This window comes from Raphanus sativus, chromosome 2 (assembly GCF_000801105.2).
Source record: "Raphanus sativus cultivar WK10039 chromosome 2, ASM80110v3, whole genome shotgun sequence".
NCBI classification, from domain to species: domain Eukaryota; kingdom Viridiplantae; phylum Streptophyta; class Magnoliopsida; order Brassicales; family Brassicaceae; genus Raphanus; species Raphanus sativus.
The window spans coordinates 24,289,088-24,309,157 of NC_079512.1; the positions used below are offsets into that span (position 1 = coordinate 24,289,088).

The 20,070-nt window shown below is 30.0% G+C and overlaps 2 protein-coding genes across 2 annotated transcripts; one reads left to right on the top strand and one right to left on the bottom strand.

The window, feature by feature from the left end:
• Positions 1–2,796: 2,796 nt before the first annotated feature.
• On the top strand, positions 2,797–4,749 carry LOC108838584 (uncharacterized). The gene is made up of 5 exons (XM_057004242.1): positions 2,797–3,049; positions 3,158–3,256; positions 3,344–3,607; positions 3,782–3,981; positions 4,387–4,749. Exons 1-5 carry the CDS (start codon positions 2,797–2,799, stop codon positions 4,747–4,749), a joined length of 1,179 nt encoding a protein of 392 aa, XP_056860222.1.
• Positions 4,750–9,159: 4,410 nt separating this feature from the next.
• On the bottom strand, positions 9,160–11,099 carry LOC130508642 (glutathione S-transferase T2-like). Its single transcript, XM_057004243.1, has 4 exons — positions 11,055–11,099; positions 10,919–10,969; positions 9,587–9,984; positions 9,160–9,532 (listed from the first exon to the last, which is right to left on the bottom strand). Exons 1-4 carry the CDS (start codon positions 11,097–11,099, stop codon positions 9,160–9,162), a joined length of 867 nt encoding a protein of 288 aa, XP_056860223.1.
• Positions 11,100–20,070: the final 8,971 nt, after the last annotated feature.

The following is a 20,070-nucleotide window of genomic DNA, read 5'->3' on the forward strand; positions in this document are numbered from 1 at the left end:
GCTCCAAAAGGACATCTTTTCTTCATGCACCTTCTCTTCTCTCTTCTACCAACTCCAGACCTGTAAAATGTCAAAAAGGACTGGACTGACACGAATTAGTGACTTGAAACAAATGAAAACATATATACAATGATGTGAAAAACACCATATATCATATCTCTGTTCAGCTGTAGTTGCACATTCTTTCAACTACTTCTGCTGCGCAGACACATCCTTAGAGAAATACCTTAGCTGAATATGCCATGTCAACTTCCTTTACCTCAACACTTTTCCCGTTGTATTTATTTTTCCTGTGAGATAATCCAGTTGATACAAAATCTTCTCGCTATCGTGTGATCTTTTAGGTAAGAACTTTGAGGCTCGTTCACCCTTGCTCAAACTTCTTCCTATGTAATCTCTTTGTTAGTGAGTGCTGTATTTACTGAAGTACGTATCTTATGTAAAGATACTTCTGTATCGTCAACATCCTTAATGAAATATATCTTTGTTTTGATGTTCTTAGTTCTCTCATGGAACTATCCCTTCTTTGCTAAGTGTTTAGCATTCTGCGAGTTTGAGAACACATTTGCATCATTCGGTATCATACCCAAATCACTAACCAAACCTTTTAGCAACAAAGTCTCCTTGAATTTTTTTGTGGGAGCCATGTATATCGATTTGGTAGTAGATAGTGATACCATGTGTTGAGGTCCTAACCTCCAGCCGATGGCGTTTCCTCCAACCTAAAATACATACCATTTTACTGATTGTCTTATATCAAGATTTGTATCGTAGTTTGCATGCACAAACCCTTCCACCTTAAACCATGAGTTTCTTGTGAATGTTAGATTTAATTTTGAAGTTCCATTTATATACCATTGGCAATCGGACAATAATGTATATTTTCTCAATGCAACTGGCCCTTTGGTGATTCAAGTACACATGTTGAGAATGAAAAAGATAGCTAACTTGGCTGTAACAGCTCCAGCAGCTGAGCATGAAGAAAGTCATGGTCTTTTCTTCTTTTCAATTGAGAGTGTGAGCACATTAGTTTTTTAGTAGACACATCACTTAGAATTGAACAAACTTTGAGGGGACTTTGTCACTATTAACCTGATGTAAACATCAATGATGCGGTTATATGCCTTATTCAGGGGTCTAGAGATGTATCAATGATTGTTTATAAGATATGGGGTCACTAATTTGGTTGTGGGAGCCTGGAGATAAATCAATGATGTGTTTATATTTGATTCCAAGCATAAATTTTTTAAAAGAAGGTCGTCAATGAACACATCAGAAATAATACAAAGGGATGAATTTGATGTCTACAATGTAAGAAGAAAATTAGAGAAGTATTGATAAGAAGAGGATAAAAAGTATCTATGGCTTTGTGTGTCTTTGAGGATTGAATTTAGTTTGTGTTTGTGAGGTTTTCATTACCAAGTGTTATAGTTAAGATTAGTGCACTGAGTAAAACACAAAATCAAATTAGTTACTCAAAGCTTTGGTTTCCTTGATTGGGTTATGTGTATAACAAAATTTCATTGTGATCTTTGAAAATGTGAACCCTCATATATATAAAAACTAAATTCGATTTGACTATGATAACCAGTGAAAGCTTTGATTTTTAAAAATTATTATAATTCTAAAAAAATTTAAGGAATAAGTGTAGATATTATGTTGAGCCCTCATATAGTATTTGCTTTTGAATTATTCATATATAGTATGAAAAATAGGACAAGCATTTTATTAGCTCGTTTACATATACTAAATTTGGATTTATTCATATGTTATTATTTTTTTTTGTATATGAGCTATTGTTATGGTTTACTAATGATATATTTACATGAAACTAAAACTTTTCACTCCACAAAACAATTTACAATACATACAAATTTTATATATATAATGAATATCTAAAAAAAAAAATACATTAGTTTTGATATGTATTTAGAGGAAAATAATTTAACTTTAAAATATTTTGGTTTCATCTAAATTTTAATATACATTTTTAACACACACGCATGTATGTGTGTGTGTGTGTGTGTGTGTGCAGAGGCGAACCCACGTTGCAGGTGGTGGGGTCACCTGAACCCACAAAAAAAAAATTATTTATTAATAGCATGAATAAAAGAAGTTGAACCCACCAGTTTTTATACTTTGAACCCACCGAAAATTATTTGGATTCACGAACAAAGCCCAGCATTTTTTTTGTTAAAAAACTAAAGCCCAGCATATTTGTCGATTGATCCAATAATTATAAAAAGGAAATTTTAAAAAATTTTGTTTGCTAAACACTAACATATTTAACCTAATTGTCTTTTCAACTTCCTTGGCTTCTCTTCTCTTCTCCAAAACCAACGTGCTTCTAATTTCTATGTAAGTTCAGATTTTATAATAAAGCTTTTATGTTATTGTCTCTTAATAACTTTATATCAATTATGTATGTTACAACAATTTAGTTTAAGTAATTGTAAATTTTTAATAAACTTAACTGAATTTTTTTTCTGATCTTTAGTCTAGATGATAAAATAATAGTTGTCTGTCGTTTTTGTTTTGTTTCTATATATTTTATCAGGTTTTTAATAATATATTTTATATTTTTCAGCAGAATCAATGGAAAAGTTTCCGAATTTAAAAAGAAAGGAACCATCCCCATCTTGTGATTTAGATGATTTACCATGGGATCCTGCTGATCGGATAAAAATATCTGAATACCCTTCAAATCAAAGAGATGAGGTAATTCGTAGATATTTGATTAGAGGTCCTTGTCAACCTCGTGGTCATATCTTTAAACAGAAAATGATATCAGGCGTAATGAGGCGATTTAATCATGCTTGGTTTGATCAGTATAAGAACTGGTTAGAATATAGTGTTAAGAAAGACGCTGCGTATTGTCTATGTTGTTACTTGTTTAGAGATATTAATGGAAAAGGTGGAAAAACTGATGCATGGATTAACGAAGGTTTTTCTAGCTGGAATAAGTTCAGTAAGCTTGCAGAACATGTGGGACAGGTTAATAGCTTTCATAATAATGCAGTTATAAAATGTGAAAACTTGATGAGACAAGGTCAGTCTGTTAAACATGCTTTGCATAAGCAGGATGATATTACTAAGAATGAGTATTGGATTCGGTTAAATGCTTCATTTGATGTTTCCAGATTTTTGTTGCGACAAGGTCTTCCTTTTCGTGGTCATAATGAGTCAGAAACATCTGCTAATAAAGGAAACTTTATGGAGCTTCTGAAATACACTTCTGAACAAAATGAAGTTGTGAGTAAAGTTGTCTTACAAAATGCTCCAGGAAATAATCAGATGGTATCTTCAAAGATTCAGAAAGATATTGCGCATTGCTTTGCAGAAGAGGTAATCAAATCTATTATTGAAGAAATTGATCATGACGTTTTTGGTTTGCTGGTTGATGAATCTGCTGACGTTTCTGATAAAGAACAAATGGCAGTAGTATTTCGGTTTGTTGATAAAAGTGGGATTGTCAAAGAAAGATTCATTAGCATTATACATGTGGCTGAGACATCTTCAGCATATCTGAAATCTGCTATTGATTCTTTGTTTGCTAAGCTTGGGTTGAGCATGAAAAAGTTGAGAGGACAAGGTTACGATGGCGCAAGTAATATGAAAGGTGAATATAATGGATTAAGGTCACTGATTTTACGGGAGAACACCTCAGCTTATTATGTCCATTGTTTTGCTCATCAACTTCAATTGGTTGTTGTGGCTGTTGCAAAAAAGAATTTTGAGGTCGGAGGATTCTTTGATATGATTTCTCTATTGTTGAATGTGGTTGGAGCTTCGTGTAAGAGAAAGTATCAGATTCGAGAAGATCACAGAAAAATGATTGAGGAAGATATTCTTGATGGTAAAATCAACACAGGAAAAGGGTTGAATCAAGAGGTTGCTATTCAGAGACCAGGGCATACACGTTGGGGTTCTCACTACAGAACTTTGTTGCGTTTGATTGAGTTATTTTCTTCCATCATCAATGTGCTTAAACATATTGAGAATGAGGGCTTGGACGACTCAAAAAGAAGACAAGCATATGGTCTTCTTGTATACATCCAGGATTTTGATTTTGTCTTTTATCTGCAAATGATGGTTCATCTTTTAGGACTTACAGATAGCTTATCTAAAGCTTTGCAACAAAGGGATCAAGACATTTTGAATGCTATGTCATTGATGAAATCAACAAAGAGACAACTTCAAGATTTTAGAGATAATGGATGGCCTTCTTTGATGGATAAGGTCTTCTCTTTTTGTGAGAAGTATGAGATTGAGAAGGTTGATATGGAAGATGAATTTATTCACCCAAAGAGACCAAGAAAAAAAACAGGAATACAAAACATGCATCACTACAAAGTCAATTGTTTATATGCTGTTTTGGATTTGCAGCTTCAAGAATTTAATGATCGCTTTACTGAGGCAAACACTGAGTTGCTTACTTGTGTTGCTTCTTTATCTCCTATTGGTTCATTTTCTGAGTTTGACCTTTCGAAGCTGATGAACTTAGCCAAGTTCTATCCTGACGACTTTAGTCCTACAGAGTGCATATCTCTTGAGCAGCAGTTGTCTATCTACATCGACAATGTTCGACATGATGATAGATTTAGTCATTTGAATAGTCTAGGAGACCTTGCTCGTATGTTGGTGGATACACGGAAACATCTATCACTTCCTTTGGTTTATAGGCTTTTGAAGTTAGCTTTGATTTTGCCAGTCGCAACTGCAACTGTTGAAATATGTTTTCAGCAATGAAGATTGTGAAGACAGATCGACGAAATCGGATTGGGGATGAGTTTCTTAATGATTGTTTAGTTTGTTATATTGAGAAAGATGTATTTGAGACTGTTACTAATGAAACAGCGATGAAGAAATTTCAGGATATGAAAGATCGTAGGATGCTTTTGTAGAATGATATTTTTTTAGAATGATTTATAAGATTTTTTTTTGTTAATTTTTGGTTTGGTTTGAACCCATAAAAAAAATATCCTGGGTTCGCCCCTGTGTGAATAACAATGGGTTTGTGTTATGTTAATGTAAACATATTTAAAATAAGAAAACAAGAAAACATTCAAACTACATAGAAAAAAATATTAGATGTAATGTTTCTTATGTACATAAAATAACGGAAAATATGGAAACTAAAAGCAAGTTTTTAGGAAAAATATATTTTTTAAATGTTGAAAACAAAAGCGAACAAAACATTACACACGATAATAAAAAATATATAAAATCTTAATAAACTTATCTGGAGTTTTAATAAATTTAATTACATACAATGTAGAATGCAAGAATTCACATATCAATAAATTTACAAATTTTAAAATATGCAATCATAGCGTGAAAAAAACACTAACATATTTCACTAAGAAGTACATTAGAAAGCTAAAAATGGATTTACTTTCAACAGTATTTTTTTATAATAATTATCTTTGAAATACTGTTTAAAAAGATAAAACATTTATGATTGTCAATGGTCAAAAGAACAGTGATAAATTATCCTTCAGTTAAAATTATTATTGTAAAAACAATAATATCGAATAAAATTCATATTTACTTTCTGTTATACTTCTTATTCAGATATAGTACAGTTTTTTTATGAAAAGAAAGTTTCTTGTGGAATACAATTGAAGTATAATTTTATTTAAATAATGTATTTCATTTAATTTGAATTTTGGATTCCAAATTTCATCCCTAATAAATAGTAAGAAAACTAATCTAATTTAAAATTTTCTCAAACTCATAGCCTCATAGGATCAGCATCATCTCTTTTTCTCAAGGTTGTAACCACTTATCAGGCCATCTCCAATGGTGTATTTTGAGGATCCTTAGCACATAATCCTAGACTAATTGGAATAAAATAATATTAATAAAGCTCAGTTTGGTAAGGATCAGTCCCTAATTAAGAGGTTTGAAGGAGCAAATCCTTAGTGACTTGGCAAGCTCTTTTCTATGTATTTCGGTTTAAAAAAAAAAAATCATTCCAGATCAGGGTTTTGTCGGAGACGATGATGGTCATCCCGTTGCGTGTTCCGTAGGCTTATTGCTTGAAGTGGTGCTCGGCGGCGCGACGGCCGAGATGCGATCCGGTGTTGATCGATTCGGTATCATCTTCAGGCCTAGCCCTCGCCAATCGGATTGTATGATTGTCGCAGGGATGCTTACTAACAAGATGGCTCCTACTCTTCACAAGTAAAATGCCTCTCTCTCTCTCTCTCTTTCTCTCTCTCTCTCTCTCTCTCTCTCTCTCTCTCTCTCGTAATTGTTTTGATAGGTTCGTGGAATTAGGGTTTCAGGTGAATGTGATTGTGATTGGAATTGTTTATCTCTTTAGGGTTCATGTAGTCTCTGATTGTTTAGTGTTGCCTTCAGCTATCATGGTCTCTGATTGGAATTGATAAAGCTACTTTGTTTTTTGGTTAAAGAAAAGCTTCTTTCTTTGGTGTTGAAAAAGCAATGAATGAGAAGAAGATCAAGCATATGCTCTGTTTTTGCTTTTTTCTTGCAAGACATATATGTAAACCAAGGTTTTACAATATAACTGATGAAATGTTATAGTTTTTCTTAATATTTTTTTGCTTTCCAGTTTTCAGAATCTTCTTGAATCAAGGACAGATCACACAGAATGAATAAAGAGATTCAGATAATGCTGACCAAGCTAAGGAATGAGATGGAGGCTGCAGGGTACAAGTCCATTTGTCAGTGATGTAATGGTTTTCAACATGCAGCTACCAGCGTATTGTCCTGTACAAAACCTCTTATTGCTCATTTTACCTCCATGTGAGTATTGGTTCTCTTATACTTGGGTTCCACAGTAAATTACCAACCATGTCTTTATATAGATCTAGTGTAACGAGCTGTGATTTTTGGTACTTAGGTTGCTTGTGCTTTGCTAATGGCTGGCGAGAATTTGGAAAACCATGTTGATGTCAAGAATGTTCTCGTTGACATGGGAATCTATTTCCAAGTGCAGGTAGAAGAGTTTAGTTGCTATGTATTTCATGAGTGCTATTTGATGTCAGGAAGTAATTCGTCATCTATTTGTGTGTATTTGTAGGAAGACTATCTGGATTGTTATTGTTCTTGTTCTTTTATTTGTTCTTGTTCTTTTATTTGTTCTTGTTCTTTGCCAAAGCTTTTTTTCATAAGTATTAAAAACTTCAAATTGAAGAACACCATTGGACTTCAAAAGTGGAGATGAGTCCTTAACTATTCAAACACCAAAAAAAAATAGTTTACTAATGCTAAGGACTCCAATGGTGGTAACACCATTGGAGATGCTCTGAAACTCATGATTATTCACTTACTCTGTTCAAGCGACTTAAACTGTATTTTCACTTGTTTCTTATTTATGGATTTGAAATTGTGTTATATATTATGCCTAAAACAAATTAGTGTATAAATGTCATTTTGTCTCTCTAAGTTATGAATATTTAATTCTGATTGTTTAATTAACTGTATATATATCTCCACTGAACATTATTTGAAACTGATTTTATTTTATTTTGCTTATGTGTCTTCATCACTTTCATTTTGCAATAAAAATTGATGACCTAACTTATTATGACATGTATATTTGAGTAGTGAAGATTTTTTTTTTTTTTTTTTTGACAACATGAAGATTTTTTTTTTTTTGCAAGATTCATAAAATAATGAAATGAATATTTCTTACATACCATAAACTTAAACCAAACACATAACTGTTATTAAAATTTGAAAAATAAATACAAAAAAATTAACTGTAAATGTATTTTAACAAATAGAAAAAGTTGTATACAAAAAAATACACATAATAGTAAAAATAAAAAAAATTAATAAATTGAACTAAAATTTTAATAAGTTCATTTAAAAACTGATAAATTTAACAAATTTAAAATATGAAATCTATGTATAGTATGGAAAAGAACTATACTATATATCTTAATAAGTATAATAGAAAGGTAAATATGAATTTTCTTTCAACAGTAATTATGTTTACAATTATAGTTTTAATTAAAGTGTAAGGTGTAACTGTAAAAGTACTTGTTAACAAAAACAGACTTTCATTTTATGTATCCCCTTCAATTATACATTAAATAAAATGGCCTTTTACATAGATAAACTTACCTGCCATTGGTGTTTAGTGAAAGTTGATGTAAATTGTAAGTTGATATTGAACGAATATATTTAATTTAATTTATTTTTAAAACGTCAACTTATTTTCTTGAGATATCACCACGCCGATGATCTGCATGCATGTCACTGATGTAATCACAATACATATTGGATATTTTTTTAGATCACTTATTTGAAGAAAAAAACTTGACACTGACTGGTTAAACTTATTACAAACTAAATTCAACAAAAAAACAAATAAGAGTGATAAACAAAGCAAAGAACATTAAGAGTGATAAACCAAAAAACAAAACAAAAGCATGCTTACTACAGAACTACTACTAAGAGCATCAGCATCGGATGTCCCTATTTTGTGGTCCTTGACAATTTTTATTAAATTTTTGTGCTTAAGAAATTTTGCTAATGACTTAGTTAAAAAACCAAATTATTGGTAGGACTTAATTAAGTTTCTTAGTAAAATAATTTTGATTTGTAAATGTAGTGACATATAGAAAATAGAAGTTTAAAAAATATATATATAAATGAGAAACTTAGCATTATAATTGAAAACATATGGAAATTACAAACTAAAAAAAAATACATCTAATTTCAAAGATGTCCAAATTTATTCCATATAAATTCGATCAAATCATTTTTTAATCGTTGATGGGCTTGGTTATCCAGAATTTTTTGCTGAGGATCAATTGTATTGTCGACATCAATTGCATTGCCGAGATCAACTGCATTGACGAGATTTGAACCCGAACCGACGGAATATGAACGCACCACACCTTCTCCTTCCCTTTCTCCTTCATTAAATTCTGAAATGTTACGGAGAGTATATGATCCTCGTTCATCTTCGACAATCATATTATGGAGTATGATACATGCTTTCATAATATTTCCTATTTTTGTTTTATCCCATAAATTAGATGGATTTTTAACAACGGCGAATCTAGCTTGGAGGACTCCACAGGCACGCTCAACATCTTTTCGCACAGATTCTTGGGTTTTAGCAAATAATGAATTTTTCGGACCCTGTGGTAGTCGGATAGATTGAATAAAAGTCGCCTATTTCGGATAAATACCATCCGTTAGATAGTAAGCCAGATGATATTCCCTTCCGTTGACGTAGAAATTGACTTCTTCAGCCTCACTAAGCGGTTCCTTCTTAGCAAGGAGAGTGTCAAGAATGCCGAGCTTGGATAGTTTCTCCTTCTTCTCCAAATTTATCATCTTCAGCTCACACATTGTCTTATAGTCCTCAATAGTCTTCCCTTTACCAGCTCTTCTAGCTTTAGCAGCCTTCACACCTTCAGGTCGCATCTCAACGTAAGGAACTTCACCGACGTCCCCAACGTCACCAAAATTGGTGCTTGAGTTTTGCGAAACGGGTTCACATGTTTTTCTTTTGGAACTGGAAGTTGTTTTAGGCAGGTTCAGCCTGCACCATTTCTATTCATATCTCAGGATACACCACGCATGCTCAACTGTAAACTTCTGGTTATGGAGCTCGTAGTATATTTTATGAGCCAGCTTTAGAACGTCGTTCTCACTCTGTCCACTGGTCATTCGTCTCTCTGCAGCAGCGAAAACTCCACAAAACTTGTTTGTCCAGTCGTTGAGCTTATGCCACCTCTGCTTACAATGGTTATGCTTTGTCTTCAGACCCCCCGCTATAACATGAGGACTAGACGCGTAGTACTCTTGAACTCGGTTCCAAAAGGTGCCTGACTTCTGATCATTGCCAACTATAGCATCCTTGGATGTGTTGAGCCAGGCGCTGATAAGAACCTCGTCATCAGCTGGAGTCCATTTCTTCCTCTCCCTACGCTGTGCGGGTGTCTTCAGGTGTAGGTGGAGCCTCAGAATGTTGGGAACTGAAAGGGGGGATTTCTGAGGATGGAAAACTTTCATAAAAAAAGTTTTCATTAACAACATTTTCACCTTGGCTGTGAAGCAGCCCTACATAACTACTATACTGGCTATATTCATTCGTTTGATCCATTACACGAGGAAGAGAGATAATACTTAAGAAATCGTAGAGAAAGAAGAGTGGAGATGTGGTTGGTTTATGAACTATAGAAGGGGTTTTATAAAATGTGAAAGGTAAACAAGCAATAAGTTAGAACAACTAACTATTATCTACATATGTCTAATCAGAACTTATTACACTTATCTCAATTTCTTTAAATGAAACACAGACTCGCTTTGACTACCGATATGAAGCTAACTCTAATCAGACACTTGCCATTTTAATTTAATCAGACCCTAAACACAGAAGTAAAGCAAGTTGCGGAGGAGTTAAAGCCATTTGCATTTACTTACATCAAGACAGAAAATAAACACAGAAGTAAATAGAACACGGTTTCACAACAACCACAACTGATCAGAGTTCTATACACGGTTTCAATCCAAGTAATCAGTTCATTATCAGTTTCAAGTGATCACTTCATCGGTTGTACATAGGAGTTTCTAGTGGAGTCGAAGAACAAGTATTCATTATCAGTTCATTATCAAGTGATCAGTTCATTATCAAATGATCAGCACCTTTACTTTCTATCAGTGTTCTAGCCTAAACGCATTCAAACGAACCTATCAGTTTCATCACATCTAACATTTAACAACAAATAAGCACAACTAAACTAACAGAGCAAACACTTTAACCACGCAAATAAGATTACCACCAAAAGCAGTATACAATTACTGATATACGAAACTAGATAAGGAATTTCTCTCGCCAATCTCCACAATCTCCACAATCTACACAATCTACACCATCTACACAATCTAAACCCGCTATTCAGTTTAACCACTTTAACAACTTTACAAACAAACCAACATGCAATCCCAAAGCGAGTAGATCGAGAACCACAACAAACTACATGCAAACAAAAACCGCAACACAGTACATGCAATCGACATCGACACCGAAAACAAAAAAACATAGAAAGGGAGTTAATTACCTTTTCCGAAACACACGAGAGGTTAGAATCGCCGATAAGAGACATAACGCGAGGAAGGGACAGACGCCTATCGAATCGCCGTGGAGAGGAATGGAGAGACGCCAAGAGAATCACCGTTACCACCGCTCGAGACAGACGCCGACGAGAGAGAACGCGACGAAGAGAAGCCAGATGAATCACCTCCAAGAGAGAGAACAGAGAGAACGCGAAGAACAGACAGAACAGAAGATTGAGAAATCTGGGCCTTTCATCGCATTTGCCCAACCAATTTCGCATCAACGGCCAGCAACCAAACACGTGCCTCGTAAGAACGCGAGAAAATGTTTCTTATTTTAGGGGCGTCCCAACTATATTAGCCTTTTTTGTTTAAATTTCGACCATAAATGCTAAGAGATTTGCCCTTAGATACGCCGATAATCATGGTCTAATACTCTAACTGATAAGTTTATAGTGGGATACAATGGAAATGTACTTTTATCTAAATAAATTATTTGATTTAATTTGAATTTTAGATTCTAATTTGTTCCCAAATAAATTGTAAAAAGAACTACTCTAACTTAAAATTTTCTTAAACTCATCGCCTTCATAGGATCATCATCTCTTTCTCAAGGTTGTAGCCACTTACCAGACTCCTGATTATATCTCTTACACTGTTCAGGTGGTTTAAATTGTATTTTCAGTCATTTTCTTGGTTATAGATCTTAAATTGTGTTATATAATAAGGCTACAACAAAATTGACATTGGATGATTGTACAGAGGACAGTTTTTTTTTGTCCCTCTAAGCTTTGAATGTTTTTCTTTGTCAATGCTTTCAATGTTTTAATTCTGAAGTGTTGAATTAATTGTATATATATATATACCTTTTAGACATTATTTTAAAAGTTATTTTATTAATTCTGTTTATGTGTCCTCACCACTTCCATTTTGAAAATTTTAAAATGATGACATGATTTAGTAGAAAATATAATATGGATTTCATCATACTATGACATGTATAATTTTGATGAGGGAGATTTGTTTTTGCAAGATTATTAAATAATTTTAGAACTAAATTTGGTTTAGTACCATAAACTTAAACCACATAATTCTTATTAAAATTTGAAAAATAAATACAAGAAAATTTCCACATCAACTTGAGAATTTTTTTTAGCAAATATTGAGGGTAATTGGTTGGTATCTAACACGTGACTTTAGTTTTAATTTCTATTTACAACCATATAAATTACCAATAATGTTCTATTTAGTTTTTAAAGTTAAAGTAAAAAAAATAAAAGAATATGTGTAGTAGCCTTATTTTCTAAAAGAAAAAATATTGTTGTTGGAATATTTTACCTTTTTATTTATTTTTCATTTAATTTTTAAAGCTTTAGATATAACTAGATCAAAAATTCTATAAACTAAACTCTACAGTAATAATCTACAACTACAGTCCAACCAATCGCCACTATTGTTTAAATATCTTTATTTTAATCAAAATTAATTGTATTTGTATTTAACAAATACCAAATAAATTCATTATGATTAAAATCTAAATTTTTATGGATAACTAGATATTTTAAAATTTTATAGCTGGATCTACTTTTCCAAACTAGAAAAAAATAACAAATTATTATTATTTATTATAGTTTTTTTTACCGGTGAAGTGAAATTTTAAATTTGGATACATACCATACCACAAACTAAGATCAGATACATATTTATTATCATATTATAATAACATAACTGAAAGTAAAAGAAATTTTACACACAGGCTTAAATTTAAAAAGAGTTACCAAATTTTGTGTAAATATCTATATTGCATGAAAATTAATTATGAATGCACTTCTAACAACAACAACAAAAAACTAAACCAATTTGATTAAAATAGAAATATTTAAAATTATATTTAGATCAATTAATCAACATAAATATATTATTAATCGATTTTAAAATAATAATATGGTTTAAAATTATACAATATATAGATTATGTGACATTGTGACTAACGATTGAATATTTGGATATTTGTTTATGATAAAAAACAAGGAAATAGCATATAAACCTAGATTTATAAAGCAACTGTAACCCTTTCTTCCTTGCTACTTTTTGTGCTTTCCTTGTATTTAGTTTGCTCTTATGTTTATTTTCCAGTAAGTGATGGATATGTCATTTTGTTTTCCAACCTTCAGTTTTTTGTCAACAATCATCATTCTTCTTATCTCTCTGAATGCCAGTTTCTGTCCGACCTTGATCCAACAAAAAAATTTTGTTCCCAGTTGAGATATTTTTTTCATGGATGGATTAATTGGGATCCAAGAATAACTGATTTTGATTTTACAAATGGTGGAATAATTTTGCACGACTTCCATAATTTTAGAGCGGAAGAGATGATCAATTTTGGTGGAATCCATGGCGAAGACATAGAGGTCTGCTTCTTTGGTTACTTAAAATCACCACGAATGGAGGATCACCAATGTCAGATTTTCAGTCAACAATATAAGTTTATTTTTAATTCTTTGGATGAGGGTTGTGACTACGAGGCTATATATATTGTTTAAACTCATGAAGAGTATGGCATGGTTCACACAAAAACAAAGAAAGAATTTCAAACAGAGAAGTTTGAGTATGGGGTGGATGTGGCGTCAACTTGTTATTATTTTGCTAGGGTGAAGTATGAACACAAACTCGATAACGAAATCAAGATATTCTATGTTAAGCCACATGACCAGAAAGTTGCTAACGCTTCTTAGTTGTGATGGTATTGGTTTACTTATCAACTAGGATAAGACCCGCGCCTTGCGCGGGATGAAGTTGTTATTTTTATTATGTTTTAGAGAATGAAACAATAGTTCTGTTTCATTTAGATTATGAGTATTCAATCCGGATATCGGGTTGGTTTCGGTTCCGTTCATTTTTTTTGTATTTCGGTTAGTAAAATATAACTACTATTTTAAATCCATATTTACTTCAATTTGATTTGGCTTATATACTGTCGCTTTTCAGTTTATTCGGTTTTATACCAAAAAGATGATTATTTAGTTTGAGATTATATTATATATTATACGAATTTTAGAGTCATGTTGTCAAAAAGTTATTTATCAAAAAATATTATACATCTAAATAAATTAATGAAAAAATGCTTCTATCATCTAATAAAATAATCAAATCTAGAATTAATATCAAAACTCTAAATTTTGAGAATAAAAATAAAAGACAAAACAGAAGCATAAAATAAAAGCTTTTATATTCTTCCATATTTAGTGTTCATCAAATTAATATGTCTTCGATTGAACACAACTCTGTTTGTTTAAAGATAAAAAAAAATTGTAAAGAAACTTCAACTAATTGTTGATCAAATTTATAATATTTACTTCCATTTAGTTATTGTTAAAATAAAGCAAAAATATCGAAAAAGAAAGACTAAGAAAATAAGAAGACTCTGTTGCAGTAAATTGTTAATTAGTTATAATTCAAGTGATTCAAGTGATTTACAAATTATAGTTATGGTTCAACTCATATAACAATAGATATTCATGCGTCGTTATAAATATATATATATATATGTATATATATATATATATATATATATATATATATATATATATATATATATATATATTTACATGTTTCAGTTTACTCGGTTATAAATCAAACCATATCCAAATCCTACGGTTTTTATAAAATTACATCCATTTGGTTACAATGGTATATACCAAAACAAAACATATTATCTATTTCTGTTCGGTTCGATACTCTTCGGTTTTAGCATATCAAACATCCCTAATTTAGATATTAGTTGGTTTTGGATTGTTTTTTATCATATCTTAATATCCTATTGTAGAATTAGATTTTAAATTCATATTTTTTGGAACCTTACATGTGAATTTTATATTAAAAAAAACATAAAATACATAGTTTAAACACATTTATGTAGAGTGTGAAAACATTTATTAGAGTGTCAATGTTCATTCTTAAATCATTGTGAGACTGCCACATTCCATTATAGTGTGAATAAATTTCTTAGAATGTTTCTCCTTTAATATATATATATATATATATTATATATATATATATATATATATATAAGATATCGTGGGCTGAACATTTGTAATTATAATTGTGGACCGAAATTTATTTTGAATTTATGATGAGTCTAATCAATTTGGGCTTAAATTTTTTATCACAATGTTTATATCTATAAAAACTGTATTGTGGTCAATAAGTCATTTTTGTTACAAAAATATGTTCTACAATTTTTTTAATATTTAACTTTCACATCATTGAGAACCATTTTAATGATTTTAGAACCATCATCTTATTATTTTCAAAATTGAATTACTTTGACTTTAGTCTTCCACATAGTTTTGAAAGGTTTCAACTCGACGACTAAAATTGATGCAGCCAATTTTGTTGCTTTAAATCGTTAGTGTATAATATATATATTATTTAATTTGAGTAGTTATTAAATAAAAATTCATGTAATACAATTTTATAATTATTTGTATCTTATTATAATAAAAACAATTAAGCAATTGATCACAAATTTTCAAAGTGAGATCTTCAAATTTCTAATAATTTATAAACGTTTTAAAAAATTCAAAATATAACATATAAGAAAAAATCTAAATGTTTTTATTATATAGTTAATGTGACTTTTAATATCTTTAATAAAAAAACTAAGATACAAAAATTGCTATCAAATATTCATTATTCATAATAATTAATTTTTATATATATGTTAATCATATTAGGTAATTTCATAGCTTTTATTTAAGGAAAGTGCGAGATTGTTTGTGTATATTATTTATCAATTCGATAGTTAGTTTAATAAAAAGTGTAATATAAATTAAGATGGACCTATTTACTTTTCTAAGAATAATATATTTTATATATTATTTTTATATAGTTATTTATTAAATGAAACTTCACAATCATACGGTTCTATGATCATTCATATTGTTTTATAACAAAATATTTAAATCATTGATAACAAAATTTTCAATGTGAAAAATTTGATAAGTTTACAATTTATAAATGTTCTTGAAAATTCATTGAATTTTTTTTAAAATTAAGATATTTATGTACTCTTATATGGTATATAGTTTAATCTATATATATATTTGTTTTATTATTAATTGATACTTTTTATTCATATGGTTTTAAAATCATCTGTATCTTTTTATAATAAAAGTGTTAAACCATTGATATTAATTTTGAACATAATAGTTAAATAGTTTTAGTCATTTATTGTCATTTAAAAAAAAAATCAAATATAACATATACGAAAATCTAAATTTTAATTTTATAGCTAATTCGATTGTTTAATTTATATTAATAATATAAATTAAACAAAAAATGATGGAGGAGATATAAATTGTTATCAAATATTACTATTAGAAACATTAATTGTCATATATATATTAGTCATTTATGGTAATTTCGTAGGTTTTATTTAAAGAAAGAAAAGAAAATAATAATTATATCTAGCGGAACAATCATAAATGCTTCTATCGTAAATATCATATCATATCATCATATCATTAATTCGGGGATAAATTTATTATTTTAATTATATTTTGGGAGAATGAAACAATCATTCGGTTTCATTTGGATTAAGGATATTCAATCCGGATATCGGATTGGTTTCGGTTTGGTTTTTTCGGTATTTTGGATTAGTAAAATATAACTATTATTCTAAATCCATATTTACTTCGGTTAAATTTTGTTTATATACCTTCGGTTTTCAGTTTGTTCGGTTTTATACCAAAAACATAATGATTTAGTTTGAGATCATATTATATATTATACAAATTTAGGAGTCATGTTATCCAAAAGTCATTTATTAAAAAAATATTATATATTTAAATAAAAGAATAAAAAACAAAAAAAAGCTTTATCATCTAATAAAATAATCAAATCTAAAATTAGATCATTTGAAAAAAAAAACAAAACACAAGCACAAAGCAAAGTTTTTCTAGTCTTCCTTATTAAGTGTTCATCAAATTAATATGTCTTTAGTTGAACACATCTCTGTTTGTTTAAAGATAAAAAAAGTTATAAACAACTTCAACTAATCGGTTTTGTACATCAAATTTATAATTTTTACTTCAATTTAGGCAATGTTAAAAAAAAAGACTATGAAAATAAAATGTCTCAATTACATTGAATTGTTACTTAATTATAGTTCAAGTGATTTAAATTATAATTATAGTTCAACTTATATAACAAATAGATATTTTAATTCGTCGTTATAAATATATACATATTTACATGTTTTACATATTTACATGTTTTTACTTTGGATCAATTTTGTTCAGTTTAATCAGTTATAAACCATAACTCAAAACGTTTGTAAAAGACAGTTGCAATATAGTAAAAAAATACACCAAATGAAAACCAAAGCCTCTGTGCGTGCATGAGCTTTTTAGTAAAACAGACCAAACGCACCAATTAACAAAAATGTATGTGCATGAGCTTTTTAGTAATTGAAACAGACCAAACTCATAAAATGTACGTGCATGAAACAGACCAAACTCCTCATCCTAAACTACTCATCAAGTCATGAAGTCTTTATGAACATTATTAACGTCCTTGCGAAAATGTTTTGACAAATTATTTGAGATTATTAAAAAAACCACACAAGTATCACACTGTCCGTAGGAAAATATTTTGTAAATGAGAATAAATACTTTTACATTGGCCCATATAACCATGTCCTTCGTGGAAACAACACAATCTACAAAACGGAAACATTTTTATATCAGAACACAAGTTCAATTGTCTGAACATGAATCCAGTCAATGAGTTTTTCGGTTTCGTCAAGCACGGGATAAATTTAAACTTAAATTAAAATTATGGAAACAGAAGAACATTAATCAGAGTACAAAGAAACAGAGGAAAAAATAAACAGAGAAACAAAAACAGAGTACAACACAAAGTACGAAGAACCCTAGAGTAATAGACGATATCAACTTGATACCGACAGGCTTACGATATTCTATGTTCCATTGATAGATTATCAACCTCGCAAGTCATCAACCTCTTGCTCAACAACCGATCCTCTTCGTGTCTGGTTTAGGATTCTTAGCAACCACATCTCGTTTAGAAGTCGTAGCAACTAATAAACGTCTTGCTTAACAGCACATCCTCTTCGTATCTGGTTTAAGAGTCTTAGTTTCATTTTTTTTCTTAACAATTGACAATAAATATCTAAATTTAACTGCTCTCCTTTGATGGTCATGAACAACTCGTAATCGATTTGTTTCTGAAAAGTTTGTGTCCGATTAGTAAAAGTAAATAAGGAAACTTTGTGTTTCAAACACAATAAAAATTTTGAGAAGTCCTCTAACGTCGCCATGTCACCGTCTTTGTTTTAAAAGCTTTATGAAGCCGCCACGTGTCAATTTTAATGTGAACGCATTTAATGCAAAATGCATCTCCTTTAATATATAGGGGATATGAACAATTTTCTATCAGATGGTTTCAAAGTGGGGGATTTTGGTTTGGAGGGTAATGAAGGATGATAAAAAAGAGCGTCATTCAGTGTTCTTAATACCATTAATGAATCATAAGATGATGAAGAACCATTTATTTGAAGAGAAGTGAAGAATAGCTACTGTTAAGCGATGAAGATATGTCAAAGAATTCCAAAGAAAAAGAATATCAATGCTATGGACAGTTATAACTCCTGTTTAAAATTATGTTAGGTGCTAGTCAGGCGGTAAGTCCCAGTCTAACGAGTTATCGAAAAAATCGGGTAGTATTCGAAAAATACGTGGGATCTAATTTTAAATATAATTTAATATATTTATAATATGTTTAACTAATTCTAAACATGATAACACAAGTTTTTAGACACAAATATATAACTTTTTATATAATTTTAAACACTCATTTTGATTTGTCGAACACTTAGAATATAGTGTGTTTGGTACGAAAAAATCTCTAAATGCAGTATGTATGTCTGTTTTGGGTTTAATAGCTAACTGTAATTATTTAGTAATGAATAATTACACAAAATCTGTTAATAATGATTAAAAATAATTAATCGTGTTTTAATTTTATGTGAACGAGAAAAAATGCTCTAGACGGTAAATTCAGAATTAGGCGGGAATTAGGTGGTCTTACGCGGATCAACGCCTAACTTCAACGATTTGGTCAAATTCTTTGTGGTCAACCTCCGAATAGCGCCTAGGCGGCTAGGCGGGCACATTTTTGAACATGGGTTATAACAAAGCATATTATCTCCTGCATCAAGAGTGTTTGAGACCGAGTGTGATGTAACAAATGAATCACGTTTAATGATCTATTTAGAGATAAAAAGTGTTTACTGACAAAAATATATAAGTAGTAAAATAGATCTAATGAGACCAAAATTGAAGATGAAAAAATTAGCGGATCAGTCTTATCATATAAATGAGTTAAGAAATATCATGTTAATAGGGGAAAATCATATTTTAAACCCTGAGAGTGTCACATTCTAGCACTTTAAATATTGAAGTTTTTTCACTAGCACTTTAAACTTGAAAGTGTCACTTTTAGCATAATAAACCTCCAACGAAGTTACTTGTTCTTCAAGATAACTAGGTGACCGGTACTGTTCATTTGAAGGTGATGAGGTGTCAGTTTTTCTTAATTAATAATAACGAAATAAATAAAAAATATTCAAAAAAATCGAAAAATAAATAAAAATCACAAAAAAAAATTGAAAATTAAAAAAATCCAAAATTTCAAAAAATCGATAAATTAAATTTCAAAATTAAAAATTAAAAATTAAACAATTTTTTTTGAAAAATATGTTAATTTTACATAAAATATATTTTTTCTATATATTAGGTTTTGGTGTGAGTGGAGCTTCTTACATAAAAGACATACATTTTAAAAATATATAAAAGAAAAAATAATAATAATTATATTATGTAAATTTTACAAAGTTGTTAAGATATCTATTAGTATTATTTATAAAAAATAGTAAATTTAAGTTTGTTTTAAAAGAAATTAATTTATTAGTAAAGTTCTTAAAAACAGTAAATAACT

Coding starts and splice junctions, on each gene's coding strand:
- LOC108838584 (XM_057004242.1), top strand. CDS start 2,797: ATGAGGCGATTTAATCATGCTTGGTTTGATCAGTATAAGAACTGGTTA. Junction 3,050..3,157: donor TGAAAACTTGATGAGACAAG/GTCAGTCTGTTA, acceptor TGTTGCGACAAG/GTCTTCCTTTTCGTGGTCAT. Junction 3,608..3,781: donor ACAAGGTTACGATGGCGCAA/GTAATATGAAAG, acceptor TGTTGAATGTGG/TTGGAGCTTCGTGTAAGAGA.
- LOC130508642 (XM_057004243.1), bottom strand. CDS start 11,099: ATGTCTCTTATCGGCGATTCTAACCTCTCGTGTGTTTCGGAAAAG. Junction 10,970..11,054: donor TCTCGTGTGTTTCGGAAAAG/GTAATTAACTCC, acceptor GTTTGCATGTAG/TTTGTTGTGGTTCTCGATCT. Junction 9,533..9,586: donor TACGAGCTCCATAACCAGAA/GTTTACAGTTGA, acceptor GAAATGGTGCAG/GCTGAACCTGCCTAAAACAA.